Consider the following 20,246-nt stretch of genomic DNA (forward strand, 5'->3'; position numbering starts at 1 on the left):
GTAGGTTAATGAAGACATAACATAACGTATATACAGATGAACAGATGTTGAGACCTTTTTTTTTTTTTTTAAATATCGGATCATTTGAATTTTTTCACATTATATACAGTGGATCAACTTAAACAATTAAGTGGTGTTTTTCTTGTAAAACAAAACAAAAATAAGTAAATAGGTGAATAAATCCAATGAATGTACAAAAAATAGATAAGTTTACATTTAAAAATAAATAAAAAAATAGTGGTGTTTTTCTTGTAAAAGAAAACAAAATTAAGAAGATTGGTGAAAAAATCAGTTAATTAAAAAAAACATAATAATAATAAGTTTACTAAATAAATAACTAGAAAAAGAAAATGTCAATAATCAAAAAATAAATACGTTAAAAATTAGAAATAAATATATGAATTAATAAGAAAGGTAAAAATAAGAACAACAAACAAACAAACAAACAAACTGACCAATAAAAAGAATAAACACCACATGTAATAAACTACAACTACACCCAGAACAACAGAAAATGTTCTTTCCTGATTTAGGATACTGTGCTACAAAAAGGGGTTAAAACCTTCAAAGGATCAAGAGGAAGAGAAAATAGTCTTTGATAAAAAAAAAAAAAAAGAAGAAACTCAAAATCTGCAACCAGCTTCATTGATGTAGATCTTAGAACTGCAGGATTTTTATAAGATCAAAGAAAGGCTGCCATATCTTAAAAAAATTGGTTTGTGGATCCACGCAGAGTATGCTTAATGTTTTCTAACCTGCTAAAATGAAGAGCGGATTGTGCTCGTAAATGTAGTAGACAAGTAGACAGGGCAATTAAAGTAATTTACATTTGATCCGCTGTCATGCCTAATGTCGTCAGTATTTTTATAATGTTGTAAACCTTCCTCAGTCCCAGAGAGCATTTCATGTCAAAAGAAGTGAAAACAGATGAGAGCGGTTACATGACATCAATATTTCATTTCTGCTGGTGTAATGTATAGTTTATAGCGCAGATGATGTGATGAAATGTGACATCTTTTTCTCTGCTCTTTCTATTCCCTTCTCTTCCTTTCTCTCTTCAGTCTAGCTGGGTAATATCAGTAGAGTTAGCTATCGGTCCAGAGGAAGGAATCAGCTACCTCACAGATAAGGGCTCAACGGTGAGTATGCCAACAAACAGGTTGAACTTTGCACTGAGTAAAAGTGCAGCTGTTTCAAATTTCTGTTCATAAAAGTTTTGATTCCTTTAATATGCATCTATTCTAACAGATGTCCCAGTTTTTTGGTTGTGTACTTCAGGTTATTAACTTGAAGGGCATAGTGTCAACTCACTCTACTGCCATCTACTGGTTCACTTGTCAACACGTTTTTTTAATTGTGAAATGAGTGCTGAAATGATGGTTTGTAGGTAGTCTTACATACAGTGGCTGAGAAGTGCAATGCAAATTTGCAAAGGATAAAACACTTTTACAAAGTTGGAGACAAATTTTAATTTGGGGAAAAAAAATTACATAAAAACAATATATATATATTAAACAAGAAAAACACTTTTACCAAGGCCAAAACAAATTTACATTTAAGAAAACACATTTTACAAATCAGAAAAACAAGCGGTGAGACAATTTTACAAGCAACGGAACATTTTTTAACAGTCCTGAAACAAAATTACAAACAGCAGATTCTGATTGGCACAAGGACTGTACCAATGATTTTCAGAATACTTATGTCTGTGATATGAAAATGTGCAACAGACAGGGAATTATTTGATTTGGATCTGATTTGGAATTTCAGAATCTAAATCATTGGAAATTTAGTAAATACATTTATTTTGAAATTCCAAATCAGAAATAGCTGTGATTGGCAGGAACAGATTTTGAGGTGTTCCCTTATCAGTCTGAATCAAAATATTTAAGTGGAAACAGGGTTTTTAATGTCAAGTATATATGAATTCCCTGGCTGTTGCACATTTTCATATTACAGACGTCTTTTATTTGGGAAATTGTTGGTACATTCCTTTTCTTTCAGAATCTGCTGTTTGTAAATTTGCATTGCACTTCCCAGCCACCATGCTTATGCTATAAAACAGATAACGTGCCTAAAATGCCATATATTGATGTTATATGATCAGAGAATAGCAGCTACAGAACTTAAAATGTGTTATCATATTGTAATGTCAACAATTACTTAAATTACTCTATCTGTGCATAGAAATGAATCAGGCCTTCAGAAACGTAATGACCTTGTTTGTTTTGCTCAGTATTTAAAAAGTGTGGTTACTGTGGTTGTGGATGTTTTAAAAAGAGAAACACTTGAGGAAGTTTAATTATAGGAAATGTGATTTAACTCCATGTATTTCTGCACGAATGATCTACAGTTCTTTGAAAAGATGATTTCCACTGAGCTGAGAACAGTGTTAATTTTGGCAGCTATTTTAGATTTAGTCTTAGTATTATGACAAAAATGCCTGTAGTTTTAGTCACATTCTATTCTTTACAGTTTTAGCCAACAAAAACTCAAAACATTTTAGTCTTTGATTTTTACCGAAACATTTTCTCTCTTTCAAATAATTAAAAATGAAAGCTAATTAAAAAGTGGAAAGAAAACATTCTTCATGTGATCACTTATTGTGACTGTATTTCATAAAAATGCCATGAAAGGGCTGTATTGCACTTTTGCGACGGTCCCTGAATCTACCTGCAGTGACAGGCGCACTGGACAGACAGTTCATGGCACCCTGAACTGCATCTATATTTTTTTTTTTTTCCCAACTTTATTTATAGAAAATTTTCAACATTTTAGACAGACAGTGTGACATACAACAAGAGGTATATAAAAAAAAAAAAGGTAGAATAGACATCAATTGGCACATCTGAATGTTAACACCCTTCCCCACCCACCCATTACAAGGCCATTCAACAACAAACACAACAAAACAAAAACAAGACAAATAAACAAAAACAAAAACAAAACAAAAAACAAATAAAAAAACAAGAAAAATATGTGTATAATACAAACACAGACAAATGGCAAAATAAAACAATAATGGTAATAAATAAACGTTGCACACATCAGTCCTCCAACTCCGAGGAAAAATCTAGAGAATGTATATAGTTCAAGAAGGGATCCCAAGTAGCATGAAACAATTTCACCGAACCTCTTAGTGTGAACCTAAGCTTTTCAAGCTTCAAATTATACATCACCTCGCGTATCCAATGTAAATGTGAGGGGGGACGGGGGAGCCTCCAACTGAGGAGAATCAACCGACGGGCCAGCAGGGTGGTGAATGCCAAGGCCTGCTTCGAATTTTTAGGGGCACCTGCTGAAGGGGCGATGCCAAAGATTGCAGATAAACTATTTGGAACAAGAGTGTAACCGTATGCCTTAGTTAGCGTGTCAAAAATATACGACCAAAACGTCCCCAGTTTAGCACAAGACCAAAACATATGTACATGATTCGCAGGAGATGACTTACATCTGCCACAGGAATCACTAACAGTAGGGTAAATTTTCGCAAGTCTTGCGTTTGTGTAGTGAGTTCTAAACAAAACCTTACATTGAATCAACCTGTGTCGAGCACAGATTGATGACAAGTGGACAAGAGAAAGTGCGGATTCCCACTGCTTATCAGTTAGTTTAATCTTGAGACTCTCTTCCCATACGGTCTGTACAGCAGTAAGGGATGATGAAGAGGCTGCACAAATAGATCTATATAAAAAGGAGATGCATCCCTTAGCAGTCGGATCTGTGTTCAAAAGAGTATCAACTAGGGTTTCCGGAGGGCGATTTGGAAAGTGGGGAAAAAGTTTTTTGACATAGTCACGGACCTGGAAAAAGCGAAAAAGGTGATGGCTTGGGAGGCTATACTCTGTTAGAAGCTTTGTAAAAGAAGAAAAGGTATTGTTAGTATAAAGATCGTTGACTGACCTAATACCATTGCTGTGCCAAAGCCGAAATGCTGAGTCGGTTTTAGATGGCTCAAAGGCACAATTTCTGTAAACAGATGTCAAAGCAGATGGACCTGGTAAGCCCAAAACTTTTCGAAACTGACTCCAAATCTTCAAGGAGACAGCCACAACAGGACAGTTGCCCACACCCGACACTGACAAAGGAAGCTGTGCACATAAAACTGAGCGTAATGAGAATGAAAAGGATTGATTTTCCAAACGTACCCACACAGGCAAGGGATCTTTATCTTCATGCATCCAAAACAAAAATTTCTGCATATTGGCTGCCCAATAATAATGTCTAAAAACAGGGAGGGCGAAACCACCCTTGTCTTTTGGGGACTGGAGAATTGATTTACGAATTCTTGTGGGTTTGCCCTTCCATAAGAATGTTGAAATTTTCTTATCCAAATTGTCAAAGAAAGATTTAGTCAGGAAAACAGGGAGGTGCTGAAAGAGATACAAAAACTTAGGGAGAACGACCATCTTGATCAGATTGATCCGACCTACAAGTGATAGTGGTAGGGCCGACCAGCGACCAAAATCCCCTTCCGTCCTCTCAACTAGAGGGGCAATATTATTACGATAAAGATCCGAAAGAGAAGTGGTTATGTGAATACCTAAATATCTGAAGCCGCCACTCGACCATTTAAACGGGACTATGGAATGAGGAAGCGTCTCGGCCAAGTTATTTATCGGTAAAATCTCGCTCTTCTGATAGTTGAGCTTATATCCAGAAACACTACTGTATTCGTCAAGAATATTAAAAATTAAAGGGAATGAGTTGATTGGGTCTGACACATAAAGAAGGAGGTCATCCGCATATAAGGAGACTTTATGGACTGTAGTCAAACGAGTAATGCCCTGGAATCCAGCCTCTGAGCGTAACCAAAGAGCCAGCGGTTCTATAACCAAAGTAAATAAAAGCGGGGAGAGAGGGCAACCCTGTCTCGTGCCACGGCATAAGGGGAATGAAGAAGAGGAAATATCATTAGTTCGGACTGAGGCTTTTGGGGAGGAGTAAAGAAGCTTAACCCAATCAACAAAGGCCCCACCCAGCCCAAACCTAGCCAACGCTTCATACAGAAAACTCCACTCGACCCTGTCGAAGGCTTTCTCTGCGTCGAGGGAGACCACAACCTCGGGAGATACAGAACAGGGTGAAGTGATAATGTTGAGCAGACGCCTAGTATTATGAAAAGAGTGTCGGCCTGGCATAAAACCCGTCTGGTCTAGCCCAATGATAGGTGGTAGAACAGTCTGAAGCCGTGAGGCAAGAACTTTGGAAAGAATTTTGAAATCGACGTTCAGCAGCGAGATTGGTCTGTAACTGCCGCAAAGGAGAGGGTCCTTATCCTTTTTAAGGAGGAGAGAGATGGTGGCCTCCGACAGGGTGTCTGGGAGGCGGCCTTGAGCGAACGCTTCGTTATACATTTCTGTTAAATAAGGGACAAGCAAGTTGGAAAAGGTCTTATAATATTCAGCTGTAAAGCCATCTGGCCCAGGCGACTTGCCACTCTGGAGCGACTTAATTGCCTCTAGAACCTCAGCTGTGGTGATAGGGGCTCCGAGCATTACTGCCTGGTCCTCAGGGACTTGGGGGAAATCTATTTTGTCTAAAGTACTGTTCGGTAGACAAGGGTGATCTGAGCTGTACAGAGAAATATAAAATTCCGAGAAAGTATTATTAATTGCCTTTGGGTCAGTATACGTCTCTCCTGTATTCGATTTAACTGCTTTAATCAGCCTTGAAGTAGCCTCAGCTCTAGCCTGATGGGCGAGAAGTTTGCCTGCTTTGTCTCCTGACTCATAAAAACGCTGTCTCGATTTTAGTAGCAATGTATTGACTTTGGTGGTGGAAACGAGGTCAAACTCAGTCTGCAACTTAAGGCGTTCTCCATATAGGCTTGGATCCGGGTCAATAGCATAACGTTCATCAATATCCTTAATGTCTCTAAGAAGCCAACTGCATCTATATTTTAATAACAAGGAGTTGATCAAAACTTACTAAACATGTCTGATATATCATCAAGCTGTAGACGCGAAGCTTTTTACGGTAATAGCGGCAAAAATGACAAACATCAAATAGTAAACAGACGTCCCCCGGTTGTGTCTTTGTCAACGCACACTGCGGGGTAAAAATCATCAATGAAATTAGACAGATGCATGGAGGCGGGGAGAGCTGGTTCACAAAGCTCAGCTGCTACAGGTAGAGACCAAGCGAACACTGTGCCCCTCAAACAATAACTCCGCCAATCGTCAATGTCTCGTTAACAAAAGCTAATCAAACATTGGGCAGTTTTTATTAACGGTGATGCACTTTAGCTTATCATAGTCTTGTTTTCGTCCTGAAAAAATGGGTCGTCGATGAAAATCCTAATTTTCTTTAACAAAATTAATACTGGCTGGGTAAAGGTACCATTGTGGATCATGAAATTAAATGTGATTTTTGATCTTTCTGTGTCCGTCTGTCTGTCTTTCTGCAGCCTACACACTTAGCTAACTTTAACCAGGTTCAATCCATCCAGTACGCCCCACTGGAGGAGAAGGACAGGAAAGGCATGCTGCAGCTCAACGTAGCAGGAGCTCCAGAGGTGAAAACACACATACTCACAACTTGTACCCGTTCCTTTTTTACTGGAGGGATGCAGGTCCCTTTTTTTGTCTTGTCTTCCAAAACAAAACGCATTTGTTACCATAACTACGTGTTGTTTTTTTTGTTGCCTTGTAAAAATGACAAGCACGTCAAATTTGTGCAACAACGCAAAATCTATAGGAGAAGGAGGATATGATGTCAGGGAAAGAAGGAAGCAGCATGTGAGGGTGAAGGCGGGTGAAGCCATCTGCACTTGAGTGTCAGTGTGTGCATGTGTGTTAAGAGTGTGTGTCTATGTTTGCAGCAGGCCGTACTTCTAGAAAAGCATGTGTGCATCAGTGTGCGTGTGCTGTGGTAGAAGCCGTTATCTCTAATAAAGCTGTCATTGTATCACAGTGAAGCAACTCTCTGTCCTACTCTTACACTCGTGTGTGTGTGTGTGTGTGTGTGTGTGTGTGTGTGTGTGTGTGTGTGTGCGCGTGCATGTATGTGTGCGTGTGTGTGCGTGTGTGTGTGTGGTTGCAGCCCCTCACAGTCACCACGGCATCGCTGACAACAGCAGAAAACATGGCTGACTTGATTGACGGTTACTGTCGACTCGTCTCCTCAGCTACTCACTCTTTCATTGTCAGGGTCCACAAAGGTAAGCCGCACAGCTACAACATTTTCATATTTAGATGTATATTTTGGCATTGTTATGGAATATTCCATAGAATATTATTCTGTTGTTTGGATTGTAAGAGCTACTTGAAGTAAAGAAATATCTTACAGTATAAACAGTGCTGACAGCAGTCTTTCACATGGTAGTCAAGTCAAATCGTGGCCGTTGAAGCTGTAAGCCTGTCACTTTGAATCACTAGCCTGTCAGTTTTAAACTACTCTTTTCTAAAAATAACAATGGCCACAAAGAAATGCTTTACAGTGATGTGGCACTAACATGATGTGACGACAGTCTGCTCAGTGTCTGATTTCATGTGTTCATTTTGGCTCTGCAGAGGGTGACAGAGCTCTGCCTTCCATCCCCAAGTAAGTCATAAGACTCATTTTTTTATATGTTTATCATGTTAAAACAAGGTGTTGCTAACCTGTGAGACAAAAAGAAGTATAGGAATGCATTAGGAAAAGGCAATTCCTGTTGTGAAAGTCCTGAAATACCCTGTGTTGTGAATGTCATTCTGTATAAGCTATGGACTCTCTTTTGTGTGTTTATTTTTACAACGATTCACACTGTTAGATAGCACATGACAGGATGTGTGTCTTCCATTCCTCTGGCTACAATACTATCTCCAGAGCTCATTCAGAACATGCTGCTTTAGCTTAATGTGAGCCAAGAATGATTTTCTCATCTCTCATCCAGAGTTTCAAATCATGAGAGGCGGATGGAGAAACGGATGGAGGGAGTACGAACCAGAGCTGTCTGTGTCTCAGGTATAAATATCTTGTCACTTTTTCCCTCTGTGTTTCTGCCTCTCCTCACTAAATCTGCCTCCCAGTCTGTTGCTGTGAATGTCATGAATGAGAGTGGCTGCTATGAGCTAGATAAAGGGTGCATAGACATGTGTGTGCGTCCCCTGTTTCCCCTATAAAGCCTCATCTGTGTGCAGTGAAGAGTCCTTGTCTGGCCAGATGTCCCGATGGAGAGCTTTAGTCACTCTGTCCTGACTGTCTACTGACCTCTGACTAACACACAGCCAGGCAGTATTGAATGAAAATGACACTGAATATAGAAGTCATTAAATTTAAAGTTAAACAAGCTAAACTAACACTCCTTCTCTCCCTCTGTGTGTTTGTTTCATGCTGCATGTGGCTCCTGCAGGTCACACAAGTGGCGATGGTAAACTACATTCTTTCTGTTAACCATCCTAAATTAGTAACTCGGTGGTATTCCTGCTCTGTGTGTCTACATTAAGCCATACTGTATGAGTGAACACTATCACCATTTCAGCCTGATCCATGACTCAACCTGTTTTTCTACAACTTGTTTCTGTGGAAAGAACAAACCTTTCCATCCCTCCCCTTCCTCTCTCCTCTGTCTCTCTCTCTCTATTGTACTCTTCTGCCCTACATTTCTGGTGTGTTGCTGTTTTATTGTACATGAAAATTTTAATTGCTGTGCATGTGTTTGGATCGGGTATGGTGACGGGCTTTTGGGAAGGTACTTCTGTTTAATGATGTTTTGTTTCTGTGATTAATGGCATTGTCGCTCTTTCTGTCTGTATAGGTGTGTTCTGAATTCTTTTTAAGTGGCATGCAGTGACATCGGTAGTCTAACTGTCATATTGTTAGTAGCGGATATATTATTTACAGGGCTCTAATAGCAGTATTTCCAATTTCAACTGCACTGTTATTCTCTTATCAGTTACTGGGCGGAGGGTGACTGTTGTTCTAAGAAGCTTCAGTTGACTTTCTTTTACAGTAGAGTCAGCTGGTTCTATGAAAGCTTTAAGATCTGCGCTTCCTTTTTCCTGATTTCTTTCTGTCTGTCACTCATGTATGTGGTTTGATTTTTCTTTGCTCTCTTTGCTCTAAAGAAACAGACGACTACGCTGAGATCATAGATGAGGAGGACACCTATACCATGCCTTCAAGTAGGTAGACACACTCATGTTCAAAAACATTGTCGACAGCTGATATGAAAGGGTGGACAGATGGAGTGACACAGGTGTTTTGTACATCTGATTGAGAGGCTCGTGGAGTACGCTGTGTGAGCGATTGTTTATATGGGCTCATACTGGGAAGAGTGTGGAGTGAGGATTAAAGATCATCAGGCAGTATGGATGTACTGTATGTGTGATGCTGTGGATGATATTTGTGTGTATGTGTGTGCGTGTTTTAGAGATAGGGCATGATTTTCAAATACTCGAATATTCGTTCCCTTTTAAAAATCGAAGAGTTAATTATCTCGCTTTAAAAGTACAATTTTTAATCGTTTTCACAGGTGCCTGGTTTTAATACAGTATTCCTGTCAGACGGTGGCTACAGAGCATTTTAAAGCTGTTTGCTAACCACATTAAGTAACAGAAGAAGAAGACTGCTAACTGAATTAATAGCAAAAGAAGAAGAAAACATTAGTGACAGTCGCATTAGCATTTCCAGCCGCTGGGAATATGTGTGTAATGGTCTATTTATAAAGTCTATGGTAATGGTATGAGATTCAGAAACCGAGATAATAGCAGACACGAAGCATGGCTGTAAAGTGTAACCATACACGCCACGCTGCTGCGTCACAGAAACATTGTCATAAAGGTTGAGACAGTGCCCGCTAATAGCAGCATCTTGTCCCAGTGCTGGTTAATATGACTGCCACACAAATGCACCGTTAACGAGACAGGTGTGTCGTGGAGTGTTTACTTTTACTGTCTACACCTGCAGCACAACAAATGTTGTGTTAGTCGTTGTTGTGTCAACTTGACAGTTCAAACCTGCTGTCAGAGAGCTTGATTATGAATATCACCGAATAAATGCCAGTGATTATCAAATAGTATTTTGGCTTGAAATGCTCATCTCTAGTGTGTTTGTGTGAATGGAGTCAAGCTGGGTTCAGATGAAGAGTCATTTACTGTAAGATGTTATTGTTATACATTTTGATTCGTCTTGGTTCCATTTTATGAATAGTTTCACGTAAGCAGGGGGCTTACGCTCAGATAACAGGAAATCACATTAAAGCCACCTTAGAAATAGATTTGATCTCTTATTCTGTCATCAATTTAAAGGCTAACACCATAACTTTTCTACAAAATCTGGACAGAGCATTCAATGTTGCATCTTGGAAATGTAGGTATCATTGTGTAATCACTGACAATGGCTTGTTATTTCCTTCTAGGTCATAAGAGAGCAAACTTGAGGTTTAATATGTCAGGCCTGGTTAAAAATCTGTTCAGATTTCAGCTTTAAATAATTCATCCCCAGATTACTCAATGAAAGAGTGGCTAATAAAAAAAAGAAGTTTTCTTCTGATTTCTGTTTTCTGTTGTCGCATGCCGCAGCCTTTTATAAAAGAGGGAACCACTGAAACCACATCATACTGTCTGTTTATTAATAGACCTGCAAACTATATTTGTTTTAGTGAGCTGTCACAAGATAAAATGGGAATAGGAGCTTCCTCAGTCTGCTTTGTCACACCTATTTGCCCCACTGACGTCATTATAGTAAACTCTCGTCATATGTCTTTGTATCATGCTGACTACTGTTCTAATTATAACTCTTCTTTTTAACTGTAGAAAGAAGAGTAGAGGTTTAAGTTTGTTGCTGCTCTTCATCAGGATTAGGACTGTTATCTACAATATGCCATCTTAAGCTTAATACAGAGCCGATTGTTAATACTACACAGGCAGCATTTGAAGGCAGTGAAGATGGGTAATTTCACCATAACATACTAAATTATGGGAAATAAAGAGGAGGGTTGTTTTACTCACTGACATAATTACCCATTTAAAGCACCTCAAAATGTTGTCTAGGTATTGCAAGCACATACTGTTCCATGCAAACACATTTCAACATGGCTTTGCTGTTTGACCATTCGTGAATAATACAGCTTAGCTTACAAGCCTAAACACACAAACACATGAAGTTACAGTTCTCATAATTTACCTGCATCAGAGTCCCTTCTACCTCAAATATAAGATAAACATTGAGATATATAAACAAAAGCCGAGCACACTATTATGGATCTCTGTACTCACAGCTAGTTATTTCTGTCTCCTATCACTAACTCGTTTTCCCAGAATACTATGGACTAGATCAAGGTAAAAACTGGAATGTACCATGAGTCTGGATGTTTTGTTATGGCACTTTGATTTGGATGTTGTTGTGACCCTTATTTTTATGTTTGCCTGCAACTTTAAGAAGAAAGTTTATTTCTGTTTTTGTACCCTGGTGATTTCACCCCCCTCTCTCGATGTCTGATGTGCTGTCAGTTTTGGGCAGAAATTATTCATTAAAACTGATTTTTAGTTATTATAGTTTTATACGTTACATGTTTAGGACAAATAAATAATTCTTAGTAGGGATACCACTTGACTTTTAAAACCCTTTAACTGTGCTAGGCTACAGTTGATCTTTTTATATGCATCATTTCCAGCATGTTCCTATTTACAACTGTGGTGTGGAGCAGGATGTACATCTAGACCTGAGGGTTTAAATAGATACACACAGTATATATACACTGTTGCATTTAAAACCCAAACCGCTAACACACAGTGCAGCTCCACTCTATTGTTTAACCATAATGATTGACTTCAGGTTACACAGGCGGCATTTATAGGCAGAGTATACAGGCATTACTTATGGTCACTTGTACATTTTTGTAACTGTATGTTGCAGCCCTTTTCTACACTTATTTCCCAGTAGTTCTCTCTAAAGTTGGCTTATGTGCAATAAACATGTTTTATGGACATATCACTAAGTCAAAGATTTACAGTTCCTGTAATCCTTTAGTGCCATGTTTGCTATATCCATATGCTGATTACATGGACAAAGTCAGGTCAACAGCTTGATGCCTGCCAGGCAAAGCAAACCATCAGCATCTCAACAGCCAATAGTTCAAAGAGTGTTTGAATTTACAACATTTTATGAAGATAACATTTACTTTATACCTATCTATACAAATATAGAATGAAACAATATCATTTCATTTTGGACCAAGCCTTTGAGCTCTAAATTCTTGTCAATTATGTCCCACTGTGTAAAACCTACCTGACTTTATCCATAACATTTAATGTAATGTGTAAACTCATCTTCATAGATACACTGTAATTGGCTGTTGTTTGTCTGTGTTACATGGCATGTCTGGCTGTGGTTTGCTGTTGCTGTTGCTGCATGCTGTTTACATTGAGCTATGCTGATTGCCACTAAACTAATCTTGTCTGAGTCTGGGGTGCATTAACTGTATTGATCTGGAAAATCAGGATAATCTAATTAGAGGACTTTGTTCAGTTTCAAGTTCCTTTCAGCAAAAAATGGCACCACATAGTCTTCTGCTCACAAAGTTAATGAGCTTGTTCTATGCCCTTTAGTTGAAACTGTACCACATTTGTACACTTTGTCTCGGGTACATGCATCCAAAGTTGACCATCCACTGAAGTAGTTGCACTATTACTGTGATTAAATGCAGTTTCAACAAATCCTGCAAACCCAAAAGCACTCAGACAAGATTGGTTGATGCAAGGCCTGACAAAGAAATGTTGTGCTTGATATAAATTTCTACTCCTTTTTTCTTGTGTGTCTATATCTATGTGTGTGTGTCTGTGTGTCTGTGTGTTCATGTCTTTGTTTATTGTGTATGTAGCGCGGGACTATGAGATTCAACGAGATCGTATTGAGTTGGGACGCTGCATAGGTGAGGGTCAGTTTGGAGACGTCCATCAAGGAGTCTACATCAGTCCGGTAGGTGGTTTTTTTTCTCTCAGACACTTTTGTAGCTGCTGATTTGGTATTTTAAGATTTGAATTATTTGGTTAATACAGTAGACTGCAGGCTATTTACCTATAAGGAGTTTGTTGGTGGCATCAATGCAATAGGCATTCTGTAGCTTTAAACCATGTCATGCAAATTATGTCATAAAGACGCGCTTCAAAATTTTAAGTTGAAGTTAATCTATAAATGTAGGATACTTGTTTAAGTGTTTGATGGGGTTGGCAATTGCAATAACTTTGGTTGCATATGCTCCCGAACTGAATCTGTGACCTCAAAATATATTTGGGTGCATACGTGCAAGTGCAAATACTAATTTTGTTGAGACCATATATTTTTTAATTTGTCTATGAAATGTTTGTGAATATAGTGATTGGTGGTGGATTAGTAATGCCTTTTAAGAGGTGAAGTGATATGACGTCATTTAAGAGCTCCATGTGCCTCTTAGAGATGGGACAATATTTTCGAATGCTCGAAATTATTAAAAACCAAAGAGTTAATGTGAATATTAGTAACAGAAGAAGAAGAATGCTAACTGCATTAAATAGCAAGAAAAGAAGAAAACATTAGCGACAGTCACTAGAAATAAGTGTAGTGGTGTGAGATTCAGAAACCGAGATAATAGCAGACACTAAGCATAGCTGTAAAATGTAAACTGTACACGCCATGCTGCTGCGTCACAGAAACACTGACATAAAGGTCGAGACACTAACCAATCAAACATCAGCTTGACATTCTCAGGTTGAGATGGGTTAAAACAGCTTTTAGACACTCTTTTTTTCACTGCGCTTCGGTAGCACATCACATGGTGCATGTTGGAACTTTTTAATAACATACTTACACGCTGTAATCGAGATGTGAGGGCGCTCTGTACTAATTCAATTAATAATTACACGTACCATATTTGTGCCACAGAGAGAGAGAGAGAGAGAGGGAGGGAGGGAGGGAGGGAGGGAGGGAGGGAGGGAGGGAGAGAACACGTGGACTAACTAATTTGATATGAACATAAATGCAGACTTGCATATTACCTTTTAATTTTCCATTACAATTATAGGTAGGGGCAGTGTTTAGGGTTAGGGGGCCTCCTAGACCCCTTAGGAGGACAGACAGAGAGCCAGATTTCATAGACCAAAATTCTAATCCAGGCCATTTTACAGTATAAAACAAATGTCAGCATGTATCTTGTAGTTGTGCTGCTTCTTAATTTTCAGTGGGTGCTCTGAAAATTTTGCTGGTGCTCCTTACTTTTTGAAGTTGGGAGCAGCAGTAAGAACTACCAATAAAAAAGTTAATCTGGAGCCCTGTGTGCAATTTAAACAGTCACTCTCCTCGTTTGTCCCTGTCTCCACTACAAAACAAAGATGCATTTGAAATCATGTCACAATAATTGCTGTATAGTACAGCTGTAGGAAAAGAGAGTTAGGATTTAATGTTTTTGATTTGGTTCTAGATTTCCCCCAGAAGGTGAACATGCTGAATGTAGATGCCTCTGTCATGTTGCTGATTAATCTTTCTTTCATGTGTTTCTTGTAGGAGAACCCAGCGCTGTCAGTGGCAGTGAAGACGTGTAAGAACTCTACGTCGGATAGCGTCAGGGAAAAGTTTCTCCAAGAAGCATGTGAGTACCTGTTCTGTGTTCCTTAGATGTTACCTTCAGACAACTATCCTTTTTATCGGCTGTTGTTGAACTGACCTTTCCAACTCTCCTTCTTCCTGTGCAGTGACCATGCGTCAGTTTGACCACCCTCACATTGTGAAGCTGATGGGAGTCATCACTGAGAACCCGGTCTGGATCATCATGGAGCTCTGCACACTTGGAGAGGTAACACAATGATAATATGTAAAATGTCTAACAGTACCTGGATGTTTAGATGTTAGATTAAGCAAGAATCTTTTATTGTTAAACATCTCTACAATTTCTTCGACACAATATCTCAATATCTTCCCTTTAGTTAACTTTCTCCTCTGACTTTTTCCCAGTTTTTCTTCATCTGTTTCTTATGGTCAAAATTGTCACTTCTCTCATGTCCCTTTGTTTGTGTTTTTTTTCTTCTCTTTAGTTAAGATCGTTTCTCCAGGTGAGAAAGTACAGTCTGGACTTGGCCACTCTCATCTTGTACTCATATCAGCTCAGCACGGCTTTGGCATATCTGGAGAGCAAGAGATTTGTACACAGGTATGCAACAGGGTGTCACAGACCCAAAATATGAAAAGGTTGGAAGCTACAGCAGAGCTCTAAATGACTGCCTCATGTAACAAGTGTCTAGTCAATTAATAGAGAAATGTCAACGTTTCTGGGATTTCCTGTCATTTAAGTGCTTTGTCTTCTCCAGGGACATCGCAGCGAGAAACGTGTTAGTGTCTACAGTTGACTGTGTGAAGCTTGGGGACTTTGGTTTGTCACGCTACATGGAAGATAGTTCTTATTACAAAGGTAAACACAACAAATCTACACTTGCACAATGTTCCTGTTAGTCCACGCTTCACCGTCTCCTGATGACTCTCTTTATCCTGCGATGACACACAAAGGAGAGGGTCATTTTTATTCATATGCCTGACATGTAGTTTCTGTTGTTTGATTTGTTTTCTCAGCATCCAAAGGTAAACTTCCTATTAAATGGATGGCTCCAGAGTCCATAAACTTCCGACGGTTCACCACAGCCAGTGATGTCTGGATGTTTGGTACGTTTAAATCTTATTTGACTCTAGTTTTGTCCTCAAGTTTTCTGTTGTAGAAATAAATGTAGTTGTAAGTGGGCTTTTGATTTGTCTTGACTCTCTATCTTTGCAGTGTTTAAAAGCCAATATGTGGCTGTCTCGCATTGATTGAGTGTTTATGTTTTCAATTCTTCCAAAGGTGTCTGTATGTGGGAGATCCTAATGTTCGGCATCAAGCCTTTCCAGGGTGTGAAAAACAACGATGTCATTGGCAGGATAGAGAACGGGGAACGACTGGCTATGCCCCCTCAGTGCCCTCCTACTCTCTACAGCTTGATGACAAAGTGTTGGTCGTATGACCCCAGTAAAAGGCCTCGCTTCACCGAACTCAAAACACAACTGAGGTACTTAATGAAGTGTGCTTTGAAACCGTGTATGTGTGTGTGACTCTATAAGTGGGTGCCATTTGAGGTTCAGTGTCTCGCTGGAGGACACTTTGACATGTTGAGACTGTCATCAGTCAAGTAGCGCTCTACCTGCCGAAGGTTGGAAAAATAACACTTTATCATATCTGTGGGATAGAGGTTCAACATTCGTGTCTAATAGGTATTGAGTGAAAGATTCTCAAAGAAAATATGGGTTATTGAAAGAATGGTACAGGGGAATATTTGTTACATTAATTCTAGTAAAGTTTGAGAATGACCCTGAAAAGCTGGGTTCAAATAAGTTCTGTAACATAGCCTATGCCTTTACAACCCTACAGTTTATACATTTATGCTAGTATTAACTCCAGTTTTTAAAATATCACTTTGTTATTTTCTGTCAATGTTGTTCTCTGCTATTCTTTCAGTTTTAGTTCAGATAAAAGAATGTGCTGCAGTAAATATTTTCAGTGTTCTTTACACTGTGATAACAGCAGGTGTCACTGTCTGTCTGCTCCATTCATCTTTTGAGATTACCATGATTAAGACAAAAGAAGCAAATTCTCTAGCCAGCCTGTAGCTGCAAGTCACAGAGCAAATCAGACATAACCTTTAAAGGAGGGATGGATAAGACTAGTATCTGAAATCTAAGAATGAAACTCAAATACAAGCTGACTTGTCAGGAAGGCTTTTTAATAACAGAACTGGATGAAGTGGAAAAATAATTTCCTGTGTGGTGAGAGGATACCTACCATCAAAATCAATTCTCTGAATAAATGTGTTTACTAGAGATGGGAATATTCGTTCATTTATTAAAAAACAAAGAGTTATTTGAGAATATTTTCTTGTCTTAAAGCTGTTTCCTAACTGCATCAAGTAACAGAAGAAGTGGAATGCTAACTGCATTAAATAGCAAAAGAAGAAGAAAACATTTGCGACAGTCGCTGGAAATGCATGTGTAGTAGCGTGAGATTCAGAAACAGAGATAATAGCAGAGACTGAGCATGGCAGTAAAATGTAAACACACATGCCACGCTGCTGCGTCACAGAGACACCGATGTAAAGGTTGAGACGGTGCCCGCTAATAGCAGCATCTTGTCATGGTGCTGGTTAACGTGACTGCCACACAAACGGACTGTTAACGGGACAGGTGTGTCGTGGAGTGCAGCACAACAGATATTGTGTTACGGCCAAATTTCACCAGATCTGAGTCCGGTCTGTCTCCGATCCGTCAAGGCACCGGATCTGATAGGTTTCTATTTTAGTCAATTTGTTAAACCCCACTGGATCCGCTCTGTAGGGTACCAGCTCAGAGGGTACGCCAGACTTCTATTCTTGCTGGATGCTGGAGCACGATGCATCAATCAGCAGAGATCAGATGGAGTAGGACAGGAAGTCAGGCACCAAAATAAAATTAAAACATCCAGTTAATTTTCAGAATAAAACACTCTGTGTTATCGTTAGATCGTTTTAAAGTTAACTATGACACAAAATGTCATTTAGAGCGGAGGCAAGCCTGGAGTCATCAAGTCAGAGCTTTTCAGAGGCTGATAAAGACAACATGGATGGGGAGAGGAGCAGGATAATCCTTGATTCAGTGTTTGCCGTGGGAAACCTCGGTCACGTAACTCCAGTGGTTAGGCAGTTCAGCTCTGTGCTGCGTTCCAAAATCGCAACCGGTGGGTGTTGACAGATGAGAGAGCACGGAGCTGGACCACAGCGGATTGGAGACGGACCAGACATGGATCTGGTGGAAGTCCTGTGTTAGTCGCTGTTATATCAACTTGACGGTTCAAACCTGCTGTCACAGATCCCGATTACTATTAATCGCCGAATAAATGCCAGTGATTATCGAATAGTATTTTGGCTTGAAATGCCCATCCCTAGTGTTTTCACAAAAATGATATCCCAAGCATGCTATAGATTTTTGACTATGACAACAGCCGCTGAGAAGCATCACTTTTTTCCAACATCTACTCTGTAGCAGTGGGCTGTGTAGTGCAGCTCTGAGCTGTTTTCTTGGTTTTCGCAGAGCATCCTGGAACTTAATGGTGATCATTGTTATATTTCAAGCTGTTTTACATTGTTTACATCTATATTCAATGTTAAACAGGTTTGTGAAGAAGTAGCACATTTGACACTTGTAAAGATAGTATACAAAGACAGACAGTTTCAACCTGGTTCAGCACCCTCAGATTTAACCTCACAAACAAGCCAAAACAAAAGTGTTACAGTCAGCACGTTTCTATCCTGTTTAGGCTAATGGCTCTATGGTTGGCATGGAAACCCCAACGTTAAGATGAGGGAGGTAGATCAAATGAGATATGTATGTCACGCCTTGCTTCTTAGTTAAATTATACATCACTGCCTTGTTGCTAGCCCAGAGACATAGACAATAACCTGGGCATGTTGCGATCAGATAAGACAGAGCTAGACGACGCTGTACGCTATTTCAAAACTGTCTGAGTAAGTCCAGACTGTATCAACACACTCGTATAGCCAAACCTATTTATGAATCATACTATGTCATACTAATTACTGGGCAAGACAATTAACCGTTTGTGGGAAGTTTTAGCAAGGTACTTAGAAGTTCACTCCTAAGATTATGAGATAACTAAACCTAAGGATTGAAATCCTGAGTTACTAGCAGGAGCCAAGGGGAGATAAAAACAGCACATGAAGAGAAACCTGACATGTTTTATGGTTTTATGAGAACCTGTAAGGTTTCATTATGTGATTATGATAAATGCTAATCATAGGATCCTGGCAGGCAAAATTACATCACCAACAAATGGATAATAATTTTTTCACTTAACATGCATTCACTAATCGAAAACATAAAGTTTAATTTAAGTAGATTTGGAATATTTTCATGCACAATGATGCTTTAATCAAAGACCCTCATTTCATCTATCTTAAAAACTAAGTTGTCATCAAAATATTTTAAAACGTGTTATCATGAGAGAGCAAACGCCATTTATTTTTAATACAAAAGGGTTAAGGAGAGGTAAGGTAGGAATCAAGTATTTCCCAGCCTCTGTGACTCAATAATTCAAACTCATCCTGACATGAACAGACCTGTGTCTTTTTCAAAGTAATCTTTCATCATCACATCTGACTGTAAGACGCATCATAAGAACTGAATTGATACTGGCTACCAAAACTCTGAAGCGAAACTATCCATTGAAACACAATCCTACATTTATTCAAGTAATGTCACCATCTCAGACGAGAGAGTGTCAGAACTCAGGAACTAGTAACGACAATGCTCCAAAGTTTTCTACTTAAACATCACAGCAGTTTTTCAGATGTCAGCTGTTGCACTTGGATTAGGGAAGTTAAAAATTAATCAGGTATTGACAAATTCATAGTGAAGAACTGACTCGAACACGTTTTTTTCTTTTTGATTTTCAGTCACATGGAACAAACATTGTGTGGTCTCATATTTCGCTCAGCTATCAGGGAGGTTTTTTTACGTTTAAAGCATGTTTTGATGTGAATCAGCTGGCTAAAGGTGAGATACTCAGCTGGGGGCTGTGGCTGTGTGACAGGTCTCCAAGTGCGTTACATTTCCCTGGACTGATTATGACTCGGTTGCGCTCCCGGCTGAAATCTGACCACGTTCACATGCTTATTTTTCTTAATAAGAACATAAAGGCTGAAAACTGGACACTGTGAGTCTGAAATATATTTTATCTTGCTGCAGTAAATCCACATGTTGTAGCCTGAGCCTTTACTTTATATGACTATGTGTCAGCGAGGACTATTTTTGAGCCTGCTCCACACATATTCAATCAATCAATCAATCAATCAATCTTTATTTGTATCGCACCAAATCACAGAAAACGTTATCTCAAGATGCTTCAACAAACAGAGCAGGTTTAGACCGTACTCTATGTTACATTATTAACAAAGACCCAACATCAAGACAGGATACGATCCAGTCATCTCTTACTGACAGGAATAGATCTTATCTCATCTTAATCCACCATGAGCATTTCACCTTGCAGCATTTAGTTATTTTATTTCACAGAATACATTTTCTACACCTTGCATTACAAGTACTAATTGTGACTTTGTGTCATGCATATACTGCCAATTGATCTAAAACTACCAATTACTTCATATTAATGAGAGCAGTTTTAAATCCTCTTAAGAAAACAAGATAAAATTAGAATGTGTTTTTCTTTGACATCTTGATAGTAACGTCAGTGCATAGGACATTTTCTTTGCCCA

The 20,246-nt window shown here is 39.0% G+C and overlaps 1 protein-coding gene across 5 annotated transcripts in view; it reads left to right on the forward strand.

The window, feature by feature from the left end:
• LOC117822586 (focal adhesion kinase 1-like) overlaps positions 1 to 20,246 on the forward strand; it is a 79,354-nt gene that overhangs the window by 33,564 nt on the left and 25,544 nt on the right. For 3 of the 5 annotated variants that reach the window (XM_034697405.1, XM_034697406.1, XM_034697407.1), the window contains 13 exons: positions 1,062 to 1,139; positions 6,410 to 6,517; positions 7,045 to 7,162; positions 7,515 to 7,545; positions 7,877 to 7,947; positions 9,051 to 9,107; positions 12,806 to 12,903; positions 14,464 to 14,548; positions 14,652 to 14,752; positions 14,991 to 15,106; positions 15,264 to 15,364; positions 15,523 to 15,612; positions 15,788 to 15,992. In XM_034697405.1, the coding sequence (XP_034553296.1) occupies positions 1,062 to 1,139; positions 6,410 to 6,517; positions 7,045 to 7,162; positions 7,515 to 7,545; positions 7,877 to 7,947; positions 9,051 to 9,107; positions 12,806 to 12,903; positions 14,464 to 14,548; positions 14,652 to 14,752; positions 14,991 to 15,106; positions 15,264 to 15,364; positions 15,523 to 15,612; positions 15,788 to 15,992 (1,259 nt within the window). Of the gene's footprint in view, positions 1 to 1,061; positions 1,140 to 6,409; positions 6,518 to 7,044; positions 7,163 to 7,514; positions 7,546 to 7,876; positions 7,948 to 8,335; positions 8,354 to 9,050; positions 9,108 to 12,805; positions 12,904 to 14,463; positions 14,549 to 14,651; positions 14,753 to 14,990; positions 15,107 to 15,263; positions 15,365 to 15,522; positions 15,613 to 15,787; positions 15,993 to 20,246 lie in introns of all 5 variants that reach the window. The other 2 variants (XM_034697403.1, XM_034697404.1) reach the window with 1 other exon arrangement.

The sequence above is a fragment of the Notolabrus celidotus genome, chromosome 12 (genome assembly GCF_009762535.1).
Source record: "Notolabrus celidotus isolate fNotCel1 chromosome 12, fNotCel1.pri, whole genome shotgun sequence".
In the NCBI taxonomy this organism is placed as follows: domain Eukaryota; kingdom Metazoa; phylum Chordata; class Actinopteri; order Labriformes; family Labridae; genus Notolabrus; species Notolabrus celidotus.